We start from the raw sequence: 19,138 nt of genomic DNA, 5'->3' as shown, positions 1-19,138 counted from the left end.
ATTTATTTGAAAGAGTTAGAGAGGTAGAGGAAGACACAAAAATCTTTCACTTGCTGGTCCACTCCCCAAATAGCTGCCAAGGCCAGGTCTGAGCCAGGCCCGAGCCAGGAGCCAGGAGCTTCCTCTGGGTCTCCCACTAGGATGCGGGGACCCAAGCACTTGAGCCATCCTTTGCTGCTTTCCCAAGCACATTAGCAGGAAGTGCGGTTAGAACTGGAGTAGCCGGGACTCAAGCTGGCACTTGTAAGGCATGGCAGCTCCTGCGGTTTGCTTGTTTAAAATCTCTGTGTTTTCTGAACATCTTTCCAAGTCTGTTGGTACACATAGTGCTTTTAGAGGCCAATGAATATGCCAGACTTCATTCTTCCAATTATAGATGTTTTAATTGCTTTCATGGCTTACTGTTATACACTGCAATGACATCTTACGTATCGTTAAATACGCCTGCCAGTGTTTGTTTTATTGTAAATACCACTGCGGGGAACAGTCTTGTACGGATGTGGATGCACTTTTGCAGGTATTTGCGTAAGATAGATTTCTAGAACTGGCCATCAGGTGTGCATATCCAAAGGTTTACTCTGTGTTGCCATGCTGACTTGGTTTTAAAGCCACTGCTGTTTCCACTAAGGGATGGATGGTAGGTAAAATTGCTCGTTCCCCAACATCTTTCCTGCCCTAGATATTCCCAGTCTTCAATTTTTGTCAGGAGGTGGAGGATTAACCCATCGAGCCATTTTGCCAGGTCTTCAAAACCATTTTGCAATGGCCCAGTGGCTAAATCCCCACTTTGCATGTGCCAGGATTCCATATGGGTGCCAGTTTGTGGCCCAGCTGCTCCACTTCCCATCCAGCTCCCTGCTTGAGACCTGAGAAAGTAGTAGAAGATGGCCTAAAGCTTTGGGACCCTGTACCTCCATGGGATACCTGGAAGAGGCTCCTGGTTCCTGGCTTTGGATTGGCTCAGCTGTGGCTGTCGCTGTCACTTGGGGAGTGAACTAGCAGATGGAAGAAACCAGTGGCCACAAAGGACTAGATTGTATTTTTCATGGCTGAGTGATGCTCTGTTGGGTACATGTAACACATGCCCTTTGTCCATTCATCCGTTGACGAATGTGGGCGCATTCCATATCTACGCTGCTGTGATTATGTGGGCTGCATCTGTCTCTTTGGCAGGTGCGTTCCTTTCCTTTGGTTACATGCATAGTACTGGGATTGTGGATTCCTCAGGAATATTTTGGTGTCTCCCATGCTTGTATGAGTTTTCCTATGGGTGTGAACACAAGAGTGGAACATTGAGAGTGGAGCTTATAAATGTAGATCTTTATAAGGTACTACCAAAGTATTTTCCAAAGTTTACTCATTTATGTACATATGTATGTCTCTTAAGACTATTAGTGTGTTTATTTGGGGACAGCATGATGACTCAACTGGCTGATCCTCTGCTTGTGTGTGCTGGTTTCGCATATGGGCACCCGTTTGTATCTCCACTGCTCCACTTCCCATCCAGCTTCCTGCTTGTGGCCTGGGAAAGGAAAGTAGTCAAGGACGGCCCAAGTTCTTGGGACCCTGCACCCACTTAGGAGACCTGGAAGAAACTCCAGGCTCCTGGCTTTGGATCAGCTCGGCCTTGACCATTGTGGCCATCTGGGGAGTGAACCCGCAGATGGAAGATTGTTCTGTCTTTCCTTCTCTGAAAATCTGTCTTCCCAATAAAAAGTAAATCTTTTTAAAAAATGTATTTATTTGAAAGGCAGAGTGACAGAGTCGCGCACACCAAGACAGAGCCAGAGATGGTCAGTCTGCTGTCTACTGGTTCACTTCCCAAGTAGTTCTTGGCCTAGGGTACTGCCTTTTTTTTTTTTTTTTTTAGCATTTATTTTTTATTGCAAAGTCAGATATACAGAGAGGAGGAGAGACAGAAAGAAAACTCTTCCATCCGATGATTCACTCCCTAAGTGACCACAACAGCTGGAACTGCACCAATCCAAAGCCAGGAGACAGGAGCTCTTCTGCGTCTGCTTCGAGGGTACAGGGTCCCAAGGCTTTGGGCCGTCCTTGACTGCTTTCCCAGGCCACAAGCAGGGACTGGATGGGAAGTGGAGGATCCGGGACATGAATTGCAGCTCATATGGGATCCAGGCACGTGCAAGGTGAGGACCTTAAAGTCTTAGGCTACCATGCTGGATCTGGCCTACTGTTCTTCTAATCAGGAGTCAGGAGCTTCATCTGGTCTCCTCCACATGCGTGCCAGGGCCCAAACACTTGGGCATTCTTGTTGCCTTCCCCAGTGTGTTAGCAGGGGTGTAGCTGGGACTTAAACAAGCGCTCAGATTAGGCTCTGGTGTGCCAGAAGTGGCTTAGCCGGCTGTACCACAATGCTGGCCTTGACGTTTGCCCATTTACAATCTTTCTAGCTACTGTTGGTGTTGTTCAACTTCACGATAATGTTTGCCACAAATGTGCAAACATGTGTCCCCATCGTCTGGTTTGGTCCCTTTCCTGAGCGGGCATGAGGGTTTTCCTACATCTTACACTTGGCCAGTTGCTGACAAGGCAAAACTCGGCCAGTTTCTCCGATACCGATAGAGGAGCTTTTCCTGGACTAAAGGTCAGCTTTTACAAGGCCTGGCTCTTAGGTGGTGCAGTGTGTGGCCCGGTCATTAGTGTACTTTCCATGGATGACTCAGCATGACAGATGGGACAAGCCCCAGTTCCTCCCCACCATAGCTGGCAAAGATGTGTTCCTTCCCCGTGCCAGAGTCCTGAGTGTGTGCCCCGGTGCCCTCCAGTTCTTCCTGTGCAGGGGCATGGGGCCTCCTCCCTTGGGCTGGCACGACAAGCCAGGCCAGCAAAGTAGGCACTGCTGGGTTTGTGCTCGTTGTAGACAAAGGAGCCCCCTTCCCCAGAGAAGTTGCCTGGTAGAATTGTCCATGCTTTCTTTTTTCTGTTCATCAAAATGTCTCCTGAGGGTTAACTAACTGGAATGTACCTGAGTTCCAGCTGTGTCACAGGACTTCTGGGTCCGGATGTCATCTGTGGGCTAAGTTCAAGTGCTTGTCTGTGACACAGAATGTAAAGGTTAGCACAGAATGAAGACCTTCTGGCTGAAGATGTACACGAAGTTCGGGGTCACCTCTGATCTGGAGGCATGTGTTTGGCCCCTGGGCCAGTGTTTACTTGAATATTCATAGGGCATGTTTTTTTTTGGTGGGGCGGGGCAGTGACATCTGAGATCTGCCCATTTCCTTACCATTTTTGGAAATCTCGAAAGAGTCATGCCAGCAGGTATGTGATGGGAGTAGGCGTGTCAGCCATCATACAGTAACCATGTTATGATCGGCTGGAGATCCCTCTGGGCAGGCAGCTGAAGCTTGGCCTCTGTCAGTGCTGGTTATGGTGGTTTCAGGAAACTGGTTTTCCACTCCTCGGAAAGGCAAGGATTTGGTCTGGGTGGAACAGGAGAGCCGGTCTCCTCTTCGATCAGCTTTATGGCCTCTGTTGTGATTTTAGAGAATGGATTCTGTTTGTTGTTGTTGTTGTTTTTAATGTAGTATTTTATTTATTTGAAAGGCAGAGTTACACAGAGAGAGGTCCTGTATCTGCTGGCTCGCTCCCCAAAAGGCCGCAGTAGTTGAGCCTGGGCCAAGCAGAAGCCAGGCACTTATTCTGGGTCTCCCATGTGTGTGCAGGACCATACGCACTTGGCCCATCTTCTGTACTACTTTCCCGGGTACATGATCAGAGGGCCAGGTAGGAACTGGAGCAGCCTGGACTTGAACCAGTGCTGCAGGCGGTGGCCATACCTGGCTTTGCCACAGCACCAGCTGTATGCTGTCACTGGAAACCAATATAAATGTTAAGCAGGTTTAGTTGGGAGAATTCCTGGCATTGGGGCGTGCAGCGGTCCCTACAACTCTGGGTGTGCATTCCGATTCCAGCGTGGTTTGACAGGCAGGGCGACCCCTCTGAATCTCAGGCTGCCTGACTGGGAAGTTGCTCCCAAGGTTAATGAGAAGATGGATGAGGCAGTAGGATTGTGTGACACGCAGGATACTGAAGGAGAACAGCTGACTCCATAGAAAACAATTTCCGTGTTGAATAAATGAGCAGCCTGCCAGTCATAGGTGTTAGAAATTGCTCAGGTGTAAAGGGGAATGTATTGGCAAGGTTTTAGGCGGCAACTCTCAGGATCCTAGAAAGAGTAGAAGCAACTTAGAGGGCGGAGGAGTGGCTGCGCTCGGGGAACAGCCCCGGGGCAGGGACTGAGCCCCTGGGAGCTGCTCTGCTGGGGAGGCCGCTCCCAGGGGATCCAGGCAGAGGCAGCCACTTGGAACTCGTCCTGCTTGTCCACGCTCCCTCTAAAACTTGCTGATGGAGTCCGGCTGATCCTCTGCCTTGGGAGTGTTGGGATCCCATAAAGATGCCGTTTGTGTCCCAGCTGTTCCACTTCCCATCCAGCTCCTTCCTTGTAGCCTGGGAAGGCAGTAGAGGGTGGCTGGAAGCGCTTGGCTCCTGACTTGGGATCAGCCCTGCTCTGGCCGTAGCGGCCATTTGGGGAGTGAACCGGCGGATGGAAGATCTTCATCTCTCCTCTCCCTGTTAAATCTGTCTTTCCAATAAAAAACAAATATTAAAATAAAATTATAAACTGAGCTGGAAGGGACCCGAGTGGCTGAGTGCAGGTCAGGTGGCAGACCACTCTTCCGCTCATCCTGAGTCCAGGGCCAGCAGCTGCTCACCTCGCGTGGCTGGTGGCATCCCCAGCACTTGTGTGTGGAATGAGGAGATGGTTTCTGGAGGAAAGAGGCTGTGCAGGCAGTGTGTGCCATGAACTTGGCTTGTATGCATCGGTTATAACTGTGCCCTTGTCATCACCACGCTAGGTGCAGTTTGAAGAGCTTAGGATGAGTTTCTGTTCAGTTTCCAGTGTACCTGCTGACTTCTCCCCTCAAGGTGCCCTGTTGCTTGGGGGGATGGGCAGGTACAGGGGTAGAATGCTTGGTCCATGGCTCACTGGGTCTGCTTGGCCTAGGTGTCTTGGTTGAGCAGGGAGGGCTCAGAGCCCCTTCGTCCTCAAGGACCAGAATTACAGCTTAGTCATTTTCTGTTCCCAGCCCCTCTTAGATTTGTAGGCAGTTACAAATCCCACTGCATGTGGGTCTGGCTTCTCCAGGGTAAGCCCCAAGAACGGGAGCCCAGCATTGGGAAAGCACACATCTCCAGTAGGCAGTGAGGGCTGTGTGATGCCTGTGTGTTGGTACCCGCGGTGAGCAAAAGGGCAAAGCAGCGGCTTAAAGGGAAGAACCTCAGTTCCAGGTGCTCCTTTTGATAAAGTTTAAACTTATTTTTTAAAGTTTGAGTGACTGGTCAGGTGATCTGCCTGCCCCACTGAACTCACACAGGAACGTCAAGGCTGAGATGTGGTCGCTTTTTTTTGTTTTTTTGGAAAGGTAGATATACAGAGAGGGGGCGGGGCAGAGAGGAAGATCCTCCATCCGATGGTTCACTCCCCAAGCAGCCACAACAGCCAGAGCTTAGCCAATCCGAAGCCAGGAGCCAGGAGCTCCTCCAGGTCTCCCATGCAGGTGCAGGAACCCAAGACCTTGGACCATCCTTGACTGCCCTCCCAGGCCACAAGCAGGGAGCTGATTGGGAAGCAGAGCTGCCGGGACCAGAACCGGCATCCACATGGGATCCATGTGTGCCCAAGGCAAGGACCCCAGCCCCACTAGGCTTATTGCGCTGGACCGTTTTGTTTGTTTTTTTATTGTTTTGCTTATTTTTACTTGAAACAGTTAAAGATAGACACACACAGAGATTTTCCACCTGTTGTTTACTCCTCAGATGGCCAGAGCAGTGGGGGCTGGGCTAGGCTGAAGCCAGGCTCTCCCACCTACGTGCAGGACCCCCAGCACTAGCATCATCTTCTACTGCTTTACCCCATACGTCAGCAGAGAACTGGATTGGACGTGGAGCAGTTAGAATTGGAGCTGGCATCCACACGGGATGCCACCACTGCAGGTGCATTTTCCCTGTCCCCACCTGTCGATGTGCAGGGAGGAAGATGGGCATGCTGGGTGGGCAGTGGTGTGATCAGCATCAGACAGCCGATGAAGCTTGGGCAGCCGTTCTTTGTAAGGGCAGGCCTGTGGGCCATAGACTTGCTGTCTGGCCTCCCACCCTGGCACCACTGGCACGGTTGGCATTATCTGTGCCCTCTGCTGTGGTGTTGTGGAACACATTTGCAGGAGCCGTATGCAACTTTCAAAACCAGCCAGTGTGCAGTGCCGAGTGCCCTGTCAACGCATGAATGGAGGAGGGAGCTTGAACAAGGCGCAGGGAGGCAGAGAGCTGGCGCCTGTGTTTTTGTGGCCGGCTGGAAGCAGGCGCGGTTCCTGGATTGACAGCACTTGGCTGCTTCGCTCAGATGAACCCTGGGTGTAGTGTCTGAGCCACTGCACAGGACAATCCCGTGCTGTACCGTAGTGTGCAGCCCCAGGAGGCCTTGCTCATTGAGCTGGCTGACCCCAGTGTTTGCTGCCAGGAGGCTTGGACAAACAGGTCCTGCTGGTCTGGAACCCTCCTGGGAGAGCAGCTGCTGGGCAGACTCTGGCTGCCTCCACTGCCTCCTGGCATGGTTACACAGCACTGGCCTTGTCCTGCACACCGCAGCGCTCTGGAGGAGGCTCCGCGTGAGAACTGAGGTGTTTTCCTGCCGCCATTCTGTGCACCTGCCCAGTGCTGGCCCTGGGCCCTGGTACTGAGACAGTTGCACAGGGCCGCGTCTAAGGGTCAGCCGGCAGGTGTAGGGTGTCTCCTCATCTCCACGCACAGCCTCTCGGGGAGTATCACAACTCCATCAGTGCTGTGCTGAGTCGGGGGGTGGTCTGCTAGACCCTCAGTGCCACCTGGCAGTGCCATCAGCTCAGCCCCGGCCCAGCCCCCTGTCCTCTGTGGGGGCCCCCTACCTGTGGGAACATCTGCTTTCAAGGGCCGGAAGAGGAGGAAGAACTTTCCAAAATCCAAGAGAACTTTTAAGGAAACTGTTGAGGCTTTTCTTTGGGGCATATGCAGCATCAGCAAACAAGGAAAACCAGTCAGATCACTTCCTGCTGGCTGCAGGTGCAGGCGGAGGTGGGGCAGGCGGGACAGCAGCGGGAGGCCTGCTCTGAGATTCTTACCCTTGTTGCTTCCGAACCCTCACTGCAGGTGCTCCGTGCATTCCTGGGGACTGACGTAGTTCTCACAATACAGATAGAGTGAAAGAAAGGCCCTGTCCAGTGGCGGGGTTGGATTTGAGAGTCCACTGAAAGAAGGCAGGGCGAATGGAAGGGGAGCAGTGACCCCATCACCCCAGGTGGCATGGGCAGTAAGGAGGAGTGTATTCGCGACATTTTTAGGGGAGGCCCTGACTTAAAGCTCCCCTGACTTTTATCCCCCTGGCCCCCCCAGGGAGGCAGGGTAGGGAGGAAGGCGAGGGTGCGGGAGGGGAGTGGCTGGAGAGTGGCTCACTCAAGAGCATGAGATGGTTTTCTCTGAGATTTTCTTCCCCTCGCATGTAGCAGAACCAGATGTCTTCTGAACAAGTACAATTGCATTTTGAATGTAAATATAAACGTGTCCTTGCCCTAGTCGCCTCCTGTGAAACCGCAGAGAACACCTGCGCGTTCCCCTATGCCGTTCCCGAGCCTGGCCTGTTATCCTGTGCCAGTGTGGAACCGTCCTCTGCTTGCTGCGGCGTCTTTGCCACTCCCAACTCTCAGCCTGTTTGGCAGCCTGGCCATTCTGGGGTTCTGGTGTCTTTCCCTTGGGGGAGTCTGAGTGGAGGGCAGGCGGCTCTGAGACGCAGCCAGGGACAAACATGCTCATTTCCAAGTGCCCCAGGCCCAGCTGGCCGGAGACCCCGCTCTGCTTCCAGCAGGAGAGCCAACGGCCACTTTCCAGTCCCGTGGGCACAAACTGCTGCATTCCGCCCCATGCCCCTCATTAGACAAGTCGCCCCTGGCTTGTATCCAACCCCCTCCTGCCCCTTGCTACTTAGAGCTGCTCCCGGCAGCCGAGTTACCCTTCCAGAAGGAAGTCTGCTTGGCTCTTTCAAGCTCTGAAGCCTGAAACACTGCAATAGGGGGTCAGCACAGTGGCATAGCAAGCTGGCAGCAGTTACGCAGTGCTGGCATCCCTCATGAGCAGCAGTTGGAGTCCTGGCCACTCCGCTTCCTCATTAACTCTTTGCTAACGCACCTGCGGAAGCAGTAGAGGATGGCTCCAGTGCTTGGGCCTCGCACCCCCGCGGGAGCTCCAGGCTCCTGGCTGTAGACTGGCCCGGCTCTGGCCACTGCAGCCATTTGGAGAGTGAATCAGCCGATCCTTCTCCATCTAACTAAAAACCGAAACGAAACGAGCAAGCGCAAACTTCCCATGGTGGTGGGAAGGATGAGTCTTCGCTTTCTTCGCGAAGAGCTTTTGTGACACCGCGGAGTCCCGTGGACTGGCTGGGCATGCTCAGGGCGATAGTGAAACTTGTGCAGCTTTCTGATCTCATGGCAAAAGTCGGGCAGGGCCTCCTTGGCAAGGTGGCTGATGCCCACCTGGGCACTGCCTGCCGCCTCCCTCCCGCAGCCTGGCAGCGTGTGCAGCGTGCATTGCTGCCACGACTTGGGTGAGAACCAGCCCCAATAGGCTGTGAAACATAACAGTGAAAAACACCTTCTCCATGTTTGCGGGAAGGTTTGCCTCTGTCCGTGCCCCCTGGCTCGTGGGTGAACTGCTGCTCCCCTCGCTGCGGGTCTGGCATCACTGCCAGGTGGGCATTTTGTGGTGCACGGTCATTTTGTGGGCAGAAGTGGTGCACGGTCACTGAGGGAACCCCTATGAGCTAATCCCCAGCTCCTCATTTGTACGAGGCACCTGCTGGGCCTCGGGGACCCAGGGAAGCAAGCAGGAGCCTGCCCTGCCCACTTGCTATTCTCACCACGCAGGGCAGGGCCCTTGGGGAGGCTTCCATTGCCTGAGCCACAGCTGCCTCGTTTCTCAGCGAGGAGGAGTGTTTATTCATGAAGTTGTGCCTGGCACAGATCTTGCCAGCTCCTATCTGGTACATGGGCACAACCCATGGGTCGCTTGAAGGTAGAGATAGCGAGATAAGCCATTCCCTATGAGCTGGCCACAGCTGGGCACAGCACTCAGTGCCTGGGCCACGGGTGTGTAGGTACAGGTGTGGGGAGATAGGAGGGCAGGCTGGGGCATCGCTCAGCTGGGACTCCAGCAGCTGGCCCTGCAGGCCAGCCAACGTTTAGCAGGTAAACAGGAGGAGGGTACAAGAACAGTCTTTCAAAGGGCAGGCAGGCTGTGCTGCAGCTGGGGCCAGAGAAGCTGGGGCATGGAGAAGCTGGCTGGGCTGTGAAGAAGAGGAAGTTTTCTACAGTTGTGCTGAAGCTCTGGGGTCAGCCCAAGCCTCGGCCTCAGTGGGTGGCTGGGCGGCCTGCACTTAGGAATTCAGTGGGAGCGGAAAATGGTTCCCGCCCGGGCCACCTGCTGTGTGATCCGGGCACACCCCCTGGAAACCCACCCACTGGCTTTGCAGTCGCTGCCAAGTCCTTGCAGAGGGAAATGAGTGTGTCCCCTGCGTCCTTGGAAGGGCCAGAGAACAGCTCAGTGTGTGCTGTGACTGCGATAGGAGAAATGCTGGCTGTGTGTGTGTGTTTAAAGATTTTTAAATTTTTGTAGGAAAATTTACAGAGAGAAGAGACAAAGATCTTCTGTCCACTGGTTTACTCCCCAAGTGACTATAAAGGTCAGAGCTGAGCTAATCTGAAACTAAGAGCCAGGGGCTTCTTCCAGGTCTCCCACACGCATGCAGGGTCCTAAGGCTTTGGGCCATCCTCAACTGCTTTCCCAGGACACAGGCAGGGAGCTGGATGGAAAATGGAGTAGCCAGGACACAAACCAGCACCCATACGGAATGGGTGTGCTTCCAAACAGGGATTTAGCCTCAGAGCCATCACCCTGGGCCCACAGGCTGCATTTTAATGCCTCCGAGAATGGAAATGCATCCAAGAGGGAAGGTGTGTATTTTTGCAAGGGAGTTTGATGCAGACGCTAACAGCAAAAGTTTTCTAATATCAAAATTGTCAGTTAAAAAGTCTCTCGCACGTTCTAAACATCCTTTGATCGGGTCCAGTGGCCTCAAATCCAGAATCCAGTATCTTCTGAATTTTTGCTGTGTCCAGAGGCACTGGTGAACATGACACCTTATCATGTCGTTCAGCGACCAGACAATCCCGGGGCCCAGCCCCCACTCTGCTGGGATCCCAGCTTCCAGCTCCTGCTTCCTTTGGCAGCTCAAGTAATTGGATTCTTGCCACCCACCTGGAGGGCTCAGCTTGAATTTCCAGACTGCAGGCTGTGGCCTGGCCCCAACCCCCTCCGCGCCCCCTGCCACCCCCTCCCCCGCCATTACAAGCAATTGAGGTGAAATCTGTGTCTCAAAACAAAATATAAAGAAGGTAAGGCCCCCCACTTTATGCAAATGAGAGACTAAAACCTGAAAGAACTGGAGCATGGGGGGGACATGGACAGCCTGACGCCATGTTCCACCGTCCCTCTTTTCAAGTATTGATTAAGCACAGTTACATAGAGACTCTTCCATCCACTGGTTTATTCCCCCCATGGCCTGTTGCTGCAGCAGCTGGGAGCAGCCTGGGACTACGCCAGGTCTCCCCCATGGCTGCAAGAACCCAAGCACACGGTCATCATTTACTGCTTTCCCAGGAAGCTGAATCTGTAATGGAGCAGCCCGGATTTGAACTGGGACCCCTGTGGGATGCCAGTGCCACAGGTGGCAGTTGAACCTGTTATGCCACAGGGCTGGGCCCGACGCTGTTCCTACCTGCAGCAAGATGCTAAAATTGTTTCCATCCTCCCTATTTTCACAGAGTTACTGTTTTCCAAGACAGTAACTTGTGTAATTATTGATCTTTCTGCACTTATTTCTGTTTCCTTTGTGCTAAAACTACTAACGGGTTTGTCTGGATTTTGCACTCATTTGAGGTCTTTTTGGTTTTTTTCTTTCCCCCAGAAATGATTCTTTTATCATGTGAATACTTTAAAACAGTGTGAAGGATTCGAGGTAAAATTTTAACAAGTGCTGAAAATGCTGCATGAAATCTAGCAGTGTTAGGAATCCAATTTTTCTATTTAAGGCTGTTTTCCTCCTAAAAGATGCTCTGTGAGCCTTCCGTATGACCACAGCCTAACCTCTAGTAACCTCTAAGGCTTATTCGCTGGTTCGCTTACATGCCAGGGTGAAACAGGGAAGACAGCATGGATAAAGTGACTGCTACTCTGCCTCGTGTCGGGGCGGGACAGTATTCCACCTGATGACATCAGAATGACAAGGAGGCGGGACTTCCCTTCGTGGTAACACGGGGTCCCGTCCATCCATGCCCGTCACTGTTTTCGTGCTTATAAAAAGAACTAATTGGCTGTTCTCACTGCGAATAAAAAAGCACTCAGGACTGGTTTATTTTACCAAGCAAGGAAGTATTTTTCCATTTTACCGATGATCCTTTGCATGCCTTCCTCTTCCAGGGGGACAAAGAATCATCGTCTCTTGGTGCTTTTTGCGTTTTAGGTCAAAAACGTGTCTGCCGGCACGCAGGACATGCCCCCACCCCCGTCGGACTTTGTGGAGAGAATGGACGGTTCCGTGGCCTACTCGTCCAACGGCAAGCTGAACGGCAAGAGGCCTTATCCAGAATCTTCCTACAAGTCAACTCCGCTGTAAGTATTCCCCCTGCCTGTGTGTGTTAGCAGAAGTCTAAACAGGAATGCGTTTAGAATCAATTGTTATTTCGTGTCACATTCTCCTTTTTATAAAACGTGAACCCTCCCCCAGCAAGGGCACACAGCAGCTGGAGAAGCATGATTTACGTGTGGAAGTTTTTGTCTGCAGTGTCTTCAAGCTTTGTTGGTTAGAGATCGGACTGCTGGTGGACCAGGGTGGGAGGTTGAGGTTCTCTTTGCCTTTGATGTGGAAATGCATCGTTTGACTTGCTGGTGTAAATGAAGGGCTGCTTGGGTACACCATTAACAAAGTGGTTTGTGAAATAGCCTTACATCATCCGCCCTTCTTCTCTCTCTCAAGGTTCATTTATTTATTGTTGGAAGGCCAAGTGAAAGAGACAGGGAGAGAGGGGTATTGAAACTGAGCCTCCCCATCTGTGGGTTCACTGCCCGCAAAAGCCTGCAGCAGCCAGGGTTGGCCAGGCTGAAGCCAGGAGCCTGGAGCTCCCTCTAGGTCTCCCACACGGATGGCGAGAACCCAGCTTCTGGAGCCATCACCCACTGCCTCCTGTGCACACGAGCAGGAAGCCTGGGGCCGCTGGGAATTGAACTGGCAAGCCAGTATGGGATCCAAGTATCCCCCGTTGGTGTCTGGCGCACCTGTGCCATGGTGCTGTCCCCTGGGTGCTGCGTCAAGGCTTTAGAAGTGGAGGTAGGGCCCGGCGCGGTGGCGCAAGTGGTTAAAGGTCCTCGCCTTGCACGCCCGGGATCCCATATGGGCGCCGGTTCTAATCCCGGCAGCCCCGCTTCCCTTCCAGCTCCCTGCCCGTGGCCCGGGAAGGCAGTCGAGGACGGCCCAAAGCTTTGGGAACCTGCACCCGCGTGGGAGACCCGGAAGAGGCTCCTGGCTTCGGATCGGCATAGTATCGGCCCGTTGCGCTCACTTGGGGAGTGAATCATCGGACGGAAGATCTTCCTCTCTGTCTCTCCTCTATGTATATCCGCCTTTCCAATGAAAAATAATAAAAATAAATCTTTAAATAAATAGAAGTGGAGGTAAAGGTGAGAGAAGGTGAGGGAATCGAGCAAAGTGCAGCTGTGGGTCTCTGCTTGTGAATCTTAGACCTCCCGACTAAATGGGGCCCCCTGCCCTTTCATTAACCCCACCCACATACATTTCCCTGGGAAGGTACCTTGTTGTTTTTTTAAAGATTTATTTTTATTATTTTTTTATTGGAAAGGCAGATATACAGAGAGGAGAGACAGAGAGGAAGATCTTCCGTCCGATGATTCACTCCCCAAGTGAGCGCAACAGCCGATGCTGTGCCAATTAAAGCCAGGAGCCTCTTCCGGGTCTCCCACGCGGGTGCAGGGTCCCAAAGCTTTGGGCCATCCTCGACTGCTTTCCCGGGCCACAGGCAGGGAGCTGGAAGGGAAGCGGGGCTGCGGGGATAGAACTGGCGCCCATATGGGATCCCGGGCATGCAAGGCGAGGACCTTAACCACTGCACCACCGCGCCGTGCCCTGCAAACGTTTTCAAGCACCCAGATATCAGTTTGTGTTTCTGTTGCTGTAATGAACTCCATGAGGAGGCTAACGTTATAAAGAGAGGAAGCTTATTTCACTCACAGTTCAGAAGGTCCAGGGCGATGGCACGGGTATTGGCATGGCGGGTTAAGCACCTGTACCAGGAGGGATCACCTTGGAAACCTGGACAGCAGTGAGGCGTCAGCGTGGAGCTGAGCTCTTGGGAGCACTCTGTTGATGCTCTCCGAGGCAGCGTCCCCAGGGATGCAGGCACCTCCCAAGCCAGCCCCACCACCTGTCACACTGCCTCGCCAAGGACCAAGCACATGAAGCTCTGGAAGTGCTCAGACCCTGCCCAAACCGTGACACGTGGCATCTCATTTGTTGTGCCAGGCTCACTGTGACACCTCGCGCTGACCCTAGGCTGTTTCTCTGCTGATGCCCACACACCTGGGCACTCTTTCCATGTCTTATCATTTAGCCTCTTGTGACCTTGACTCAAAATGGAGGTGCTGATTTATGTGAACTGGTTAGACAGGCAAAGAGGTCTTCAGCTGCTGTTTTTTTTTTTTTTTTTTTTCCCAAATAACCATTATTTCCAAGGCTGATCCAGGATAAAACTGGGAACCTAGGACTTCATCCATCTGTCCCCTGTGAGTGTTCGGGGCCCAAGTACTTGGGCCATTTCCTGTTGCCTTTTCAAGTTCATCAGCAGGAAGCTGGATTGGAATTGGAGCAGCTGGAACTTAAACTGACACTCAGTTCGGGCTGCAGGTGGCAGCTTAACCCACTGGGCCACAATACCAGGTCCCTCCTTTCTTTTACATAATGTCTTACAGTCTGCTAATTTGAATTAATCTGGCCCCAGAGATCACTATAGTTTAGCTGTAAATTGTTGCTTCTCCAACCTTATGAAGTGAATTTAGGGTATCCCTGTTAGGTACTCAACTAACCCTGCCACATCCAGGATGAGCTGACCAATACGAAGCAAGGCACTGCAATGCAGAGCTTTCCAAGCAGGCTGACTCCCTGCAGAGCCACAGCAGACCGCTGTTTGGTCACAGTAGACTGTTCATCTGTTAGGTTTGGTATGCAAGTTAGAGGGATTCATAAACCAGCTTCAACTAGCCTAGGTAAAGAGAGAAATGCATTGTTGCACTTTCGGCCAAGGGCCGTGTTGGGCTTCATGCCTGCCTGCCGCATGCTGGGCGCCCGTGCGCTGTCTCAGCATAGCTGTGACCGTGTCACTGTGGACGCCCACCTGCCCACACCCTCCCTCCTCTTTCAGCCAGTGCTCCAATCCTGGAGTCTCCTTTTCTAAAGCATTGGAGAACAGAAAAGGTTTTCCTTGGCCCTCTTTGGGCCGCCGTCATCCCAGCGGCCAGGAGAGGGGAGTTTTCTGACTGGCAAAGCTCAGCCGGTGTTCCCCTTCCCCCCCGCCCTAAAGTAATGCCTTGAGCAGCCTTCTCACCATCCCCACACTGATGCTGACTGCATGTCAGTCTTGTTTTCCTTCCTTTCCTGATACTGTGTGTCATCAGAGAAGCAGGGTTCTTGGGAATGTGTGTTCATTCGGTAATTACCTTGAACACCTGCCATGGTCAGATGCCCCTGGGAATACCAAGTCCGTGTTCTCATCAAGGTTGCCAAACAGGAATGGAAGGAAGGGAAGAGCAGCGATACTGAGCGTCAGGGTAAGAGCCACAGAGACGTGGGGTGTGTGTGTGTGAGTAAGGATGAAGGGCAAATTCAAAAACTACAAATGTGTGCCTCTTGACCTTGGAGTCCTAAGGAGGTTGAGTATGCCTGCCTGTGAGTGAAGAGCGATCCCCCCAGAGGGCAGGGCTGGGAAGTATATACACAAGGCTTGGCCATGTGTGTATTTACACCTAACAGGACTTGGAACTGAAGGTTAGTTTGTCTTCTCCACACTTACCTAAGAGGCAGGGAGAGAGAGGTAGAGAGAGAGTATGCTGCTTATTCCTGCCTGGCAGTTCACTCCCCAAACACCTGCAGTGCCTGCCCCTGGGCTGGGTTGGAGCCAGAGTTGAAGGAACTCTGTCCAGGCCTCCCATGCAATGTGGGGCAGAAACTTAGTGACTGCTGCCTCCCGGGGGACTCGAGCAAGAAGCTAGAGTCAGGAGCAGGAACTGGGCCGTGAACTTCGATACTCCAATGTACAGTGTGGGTGTCTTAACTGCTAGGCTAGATAAATGCCTGCTCCGGAAGTGCGTTGGCAGGTTACCGAGTGAACCACATGCCTGCTGGGCTTGTAAATACTTTTCTTAGTGTTTTTGGTCTTAGTTTTCTTTCAGCTTAAGTATGTTTCTGTTTGGTGATTTCAAGGGAGATGGAACACTTCCGAGGCGAACATCCATCATAGAACAAGTAGGCAGTGTTCATGGGGTTATAGCAGGAGACCTGCAGGATATTTTTTTTCCCCAAAGTTTGGTTGTCCTTCACCTTCTTCCCTCTTTTGTCCCCACCCCCTCAGAGAGACCCATTACCTTCTAAAGGTCTTATTTTTCCATCCCAGAGCAAGCAGCATACATAGTACCTGCCCATTTTGGCGGAGTGTTGGGAATTCATTAATGATTGACTCTTGGGAGAAAGTCAAGGTTTCCCTGCAGTGGAAATAGCATTGACATAATACACAAGGCCATGCTCTCCGCATAAATATTGTTTTAAATATTTGGTTGAAAGGCAAAACTACAGAGAGGGAAGGAGGGAGGAAGCGAGGAAGGGAGAGAGAAGGAATATGAATCTGCCTGCTGACTCATTGCCGAAATGGCAGCCACAACCAGGACTGGCCAGGTAAGGGGAGGAAGTTGGAACTCCAAGGTCACTTCTCCAAAACACACCAGCCCTCTTTCGTTGCTTGCCCAGACCCAGTAGGAAGGAGCTGAACTGCACCATGGGGCCTGGGGCCTGGGGACTTGAACCTGTGGTGTCACCACACTGACCCCTGGTGTTCGCATTTTCATGAGATTTTCCTTTCCTGTCTCCCAGGAGGAGGTTATACTTGGCACAGCTCTCGATTTTTTCCCTCCCCACCCCAGTGTTAGGCTCTGAAGCTTATGTGCCAGTTAAAATCCAACACATCAGAAAAACAGGAAGTGTAACCCTCGCATTCATTCCACAAAGGCTTCTGGATGAATAGCAGCTGTGAAAGAATCCTTGGTGAACTCTTATTCATTACAAACTTTTTAGTGTCTTCCTCTTCATACTTACTTTTCTTAGTTTTTCAAAGCTTTGATCTTCAAAGGTGAAGTGCTGTAGGCGGTAGCCACTGCAGACGAACTGGAAGAGCCCACAGTCATGATCGTTATCTTACTGGTCAATAGCCCTCTCGCAGATCAGCCTGCGATTTCCTAAGATGAAATCTGACATCCATTTTCCTTGGAAGGTTGATGGGCGGGCTTCAACGTGGGCCCAGGCCATCTGTGTGTACTGGAGGATCTGAGTCGATGCCAACTTCGACCTCAGGACGGTAGGCGTCTGCTCAGAGTTGAGCACCTCTGGGCGTGCTCACAGGTCCTGCTCTTCTCTGGGGTGCAGGGGTAATCCGGTGTACCCCGTGGCACTCCACGGCACTCAGCGCTGGCTTCTGCTTTTACCAGGGTGCCGGAGGTGGCCCAGGAGCTTCCGTTGACTGCATCCGTGGACGACTTCAGGCAGCCCCGTTCCAGCAGCAGTGGGAACTTGGAGACCCTACCCAAAAAGGGCCCCGCCAAGGGAAGAGCGGGGAGGCCCAGGAGGTCCGAGCAGGACCACTACGAGACGGACTACACAACCGGTGGCGAGTCGGGCGACGAACTGGAGGAGGACTGGGTCAGGTACGGGGCTGGAAGGGCCTTGCCGCAGCTTTTCAGCTGCTCCGTGGAATGAGGAATGGCTACTGGGCAGCCCCAGTACCTCTGTTCTCACTGCGGGTCCCTGAGACAGTCACGCTGCCTTTCCCCCGAGGCTGCTGCTATGGCTTCCCTTTGGCCGTGACTTGTAGCGGTTTTGCATCCTCCCTGGTGACACCCCGAATCGTGGGGTGAATTTTTTACACCCAGGTCCTCCGAGGACAGCGACACACGTGGGGCGCATGGATGACCCAAAGGCTGTTTAAGGCCTCGGAGGGTTGCGCAGTGCCGATGGCTTCAAGAGCTCCGGTACCTGCCCCTTCCGGCCACCCTCACCCTCTCCCTGCTCTGAGATTCGGGGCTGACTCAGATTGGGATCAGTTGTCAGTATGGTTAGCTGTGGCCTTGGGGCAGTGTGGCAGTGGGCCAAACAGGCTCTGAATTCCACACTTTTGGCTCAAAGACTTGAAACCCAAGTGTTGCAATTATTAGCAGGTGGTATTGTGTGCTGGGAACAAATGAGCACTTGAGGATTAGCCTGAATTTGTATAAATAACTTTCTACTGGAAGGCTTCAATCCTGAAACTTGTGTAGGCATAGTTTTTGTTTGTTTCTTTTTTTTTTTTTTTTGGCAGGCGGTAGGGGAGACGGCAGTGGACCACAGAAAATGTGACCATTAATGCAAGTTATTGTCACCCCAGCTCCGTCTCCCTGTGCCGCCTCATCCCACCAGCTTTATTAGCTTTGAGGCAGCAGTGCTGGGTTTTCTGTCTGGACGGCAGGTGTATCATCTATGCATCCAAGTCACGTTCCCTCTCCTCCCTTAGGGAGTACCCGCCCATTACGTCGGATCAGCAGCGACAGCTCTACAAGAGAAGCTTTGACAGTGGCCTGCAGGAGTACAAGAGCTTGCAAGCAGAGCTCGATGAGGTCAACAGAGAGCTTTCCCGCCTCGATAAGGAGCTGGACGATTACAGAGAAGAGAGCGAGGAGTACATGGTGCATTGACACTAACACTTGCTTATTAGATACTGTGGGCACGGGGTTCTAATGTCAACTGAGTTTTGCTTGTAATTATCAGTGTTGATTCATAGTGGAAATTGAGACCAGGAGGAAGTCTTTTCAGATTCTTGAGTGTAATGATGTAGTGAAGAGTTAAAAAGCATGGGACTGAGGTAGCCTGGTAGCCTAGTGATTAAAGTCCTCGACTTACATATGCTGGGATCCAACATGGGCACCAGTTCTGATCCCAGCAGCCCCACTTCCCATCCAGCTCCCTGCTTGTGGCCTGGGAAAGCAGTGGAGGACGGCCCAAAGTCTTGGGATTCTGCACCCACACAGGAAACCTGGAAGAGGTTCCTGGCTCCTGGCTTCAGATCTGCACAACTCCAGCTGTTGCGGCTGCTTGGGTAGTGAATCAGTGGATGAAAGATTTCCTTCTGTCTCCTCCTCTCTGTATATCTGCTTTTATAATAATAATAATAATAATAATAATTTTTTAAAAAGAAACAAAAGAAGCATGTGGCAGGTGTTTGGCCAGTAGTTCCACCTGCCCCTCAGGTTGGACAACCTGATCCCAGGCTCCTCCTGATTCTAGCTTTCCCTTTTTTCCTTCCTGTTTGAAGATTGATTTATTTCAAAGGCGAAGTTGCAAGCTTCCATCCATCCACAGCTTCACTTCCCAAATGACCAAGTCAAAACCAGGAGCTTCATCCGGGGCCTAAGCACTCAGGCCGTCCTCAGCTGCTTTCCCTGGCGCGTTAGCAGGGAGCTGAATGGGAAGCAGAGCATCGGGCCTCGCCCGTGGGGGTGTTCGCTGGGCCACAGCACTGTCCCTCTGCCGTCCCCAACACTGTCCCAGCAGTCTGTGCTTGTGAGCCCTGGCAGCAGCCATGGTGTTTCCGTTCACTTCGCTTCCCTCCCTCTGTTTTTCCCTCCCTCTTTCTGTCTCTTAAATAAATATATATATTTTTAA

The 19,138-nt window shown here is 52.3% G+C and overlaps 1 protein-coding gene across 2 annotated transcripts in view; it reads left to right on the top strand.

Annotated features, from left to right (window-relative positions):
• OCLN (occludin) overlaps nt 1-19,138 on the top strand; it is a 32,857-nt gene that overhangs the window by 8,707 nt on the left and 5,012 nt on the right. The window contains exons 4-6 of one of the 2 annotated variants that reach the window (XM_040979084.1): nt 11,633-11,778; nt 16,933-17,148; nt 17,991-18,162. In XM_040979084.1, the coding sequence (XP_040835018.1) occupies nt 11,633-11,778; nt 16,933-17,148; nt 17,991-18,162 (534 nt within the window). Of the gene's footprint in view, nt 1-11,632; nt 11,782-16,932; nt 17,149-17,990; nt 18,163-19,138 lie in introns of both variants that reach the window. The other variant, XM_040979082.1, reaches the window with a different exon arrangement.

The sequence above is a fragment of the Ochotona curzoniae genome, unplaced genomic scaffold (assembly GCF_017591425.1).
Source record: "Ochotona curzoniae isolate NIBS_2020 unplaced genomic scaffold, NIBS_Ocur_1.0 contig_293, whole genome shotgun sequence".
Lineage (NCBI taxonomy): Eukaryota > Metazoa > Chordata > Mammalia > Lagomorpha > Ochotonidae > Ochotona > Ochotona curzoniae.
Note: the sequence above shows the minus strand (reverse complement) of the source record. Positions and strands in the feature narration are given on the sequence as shown.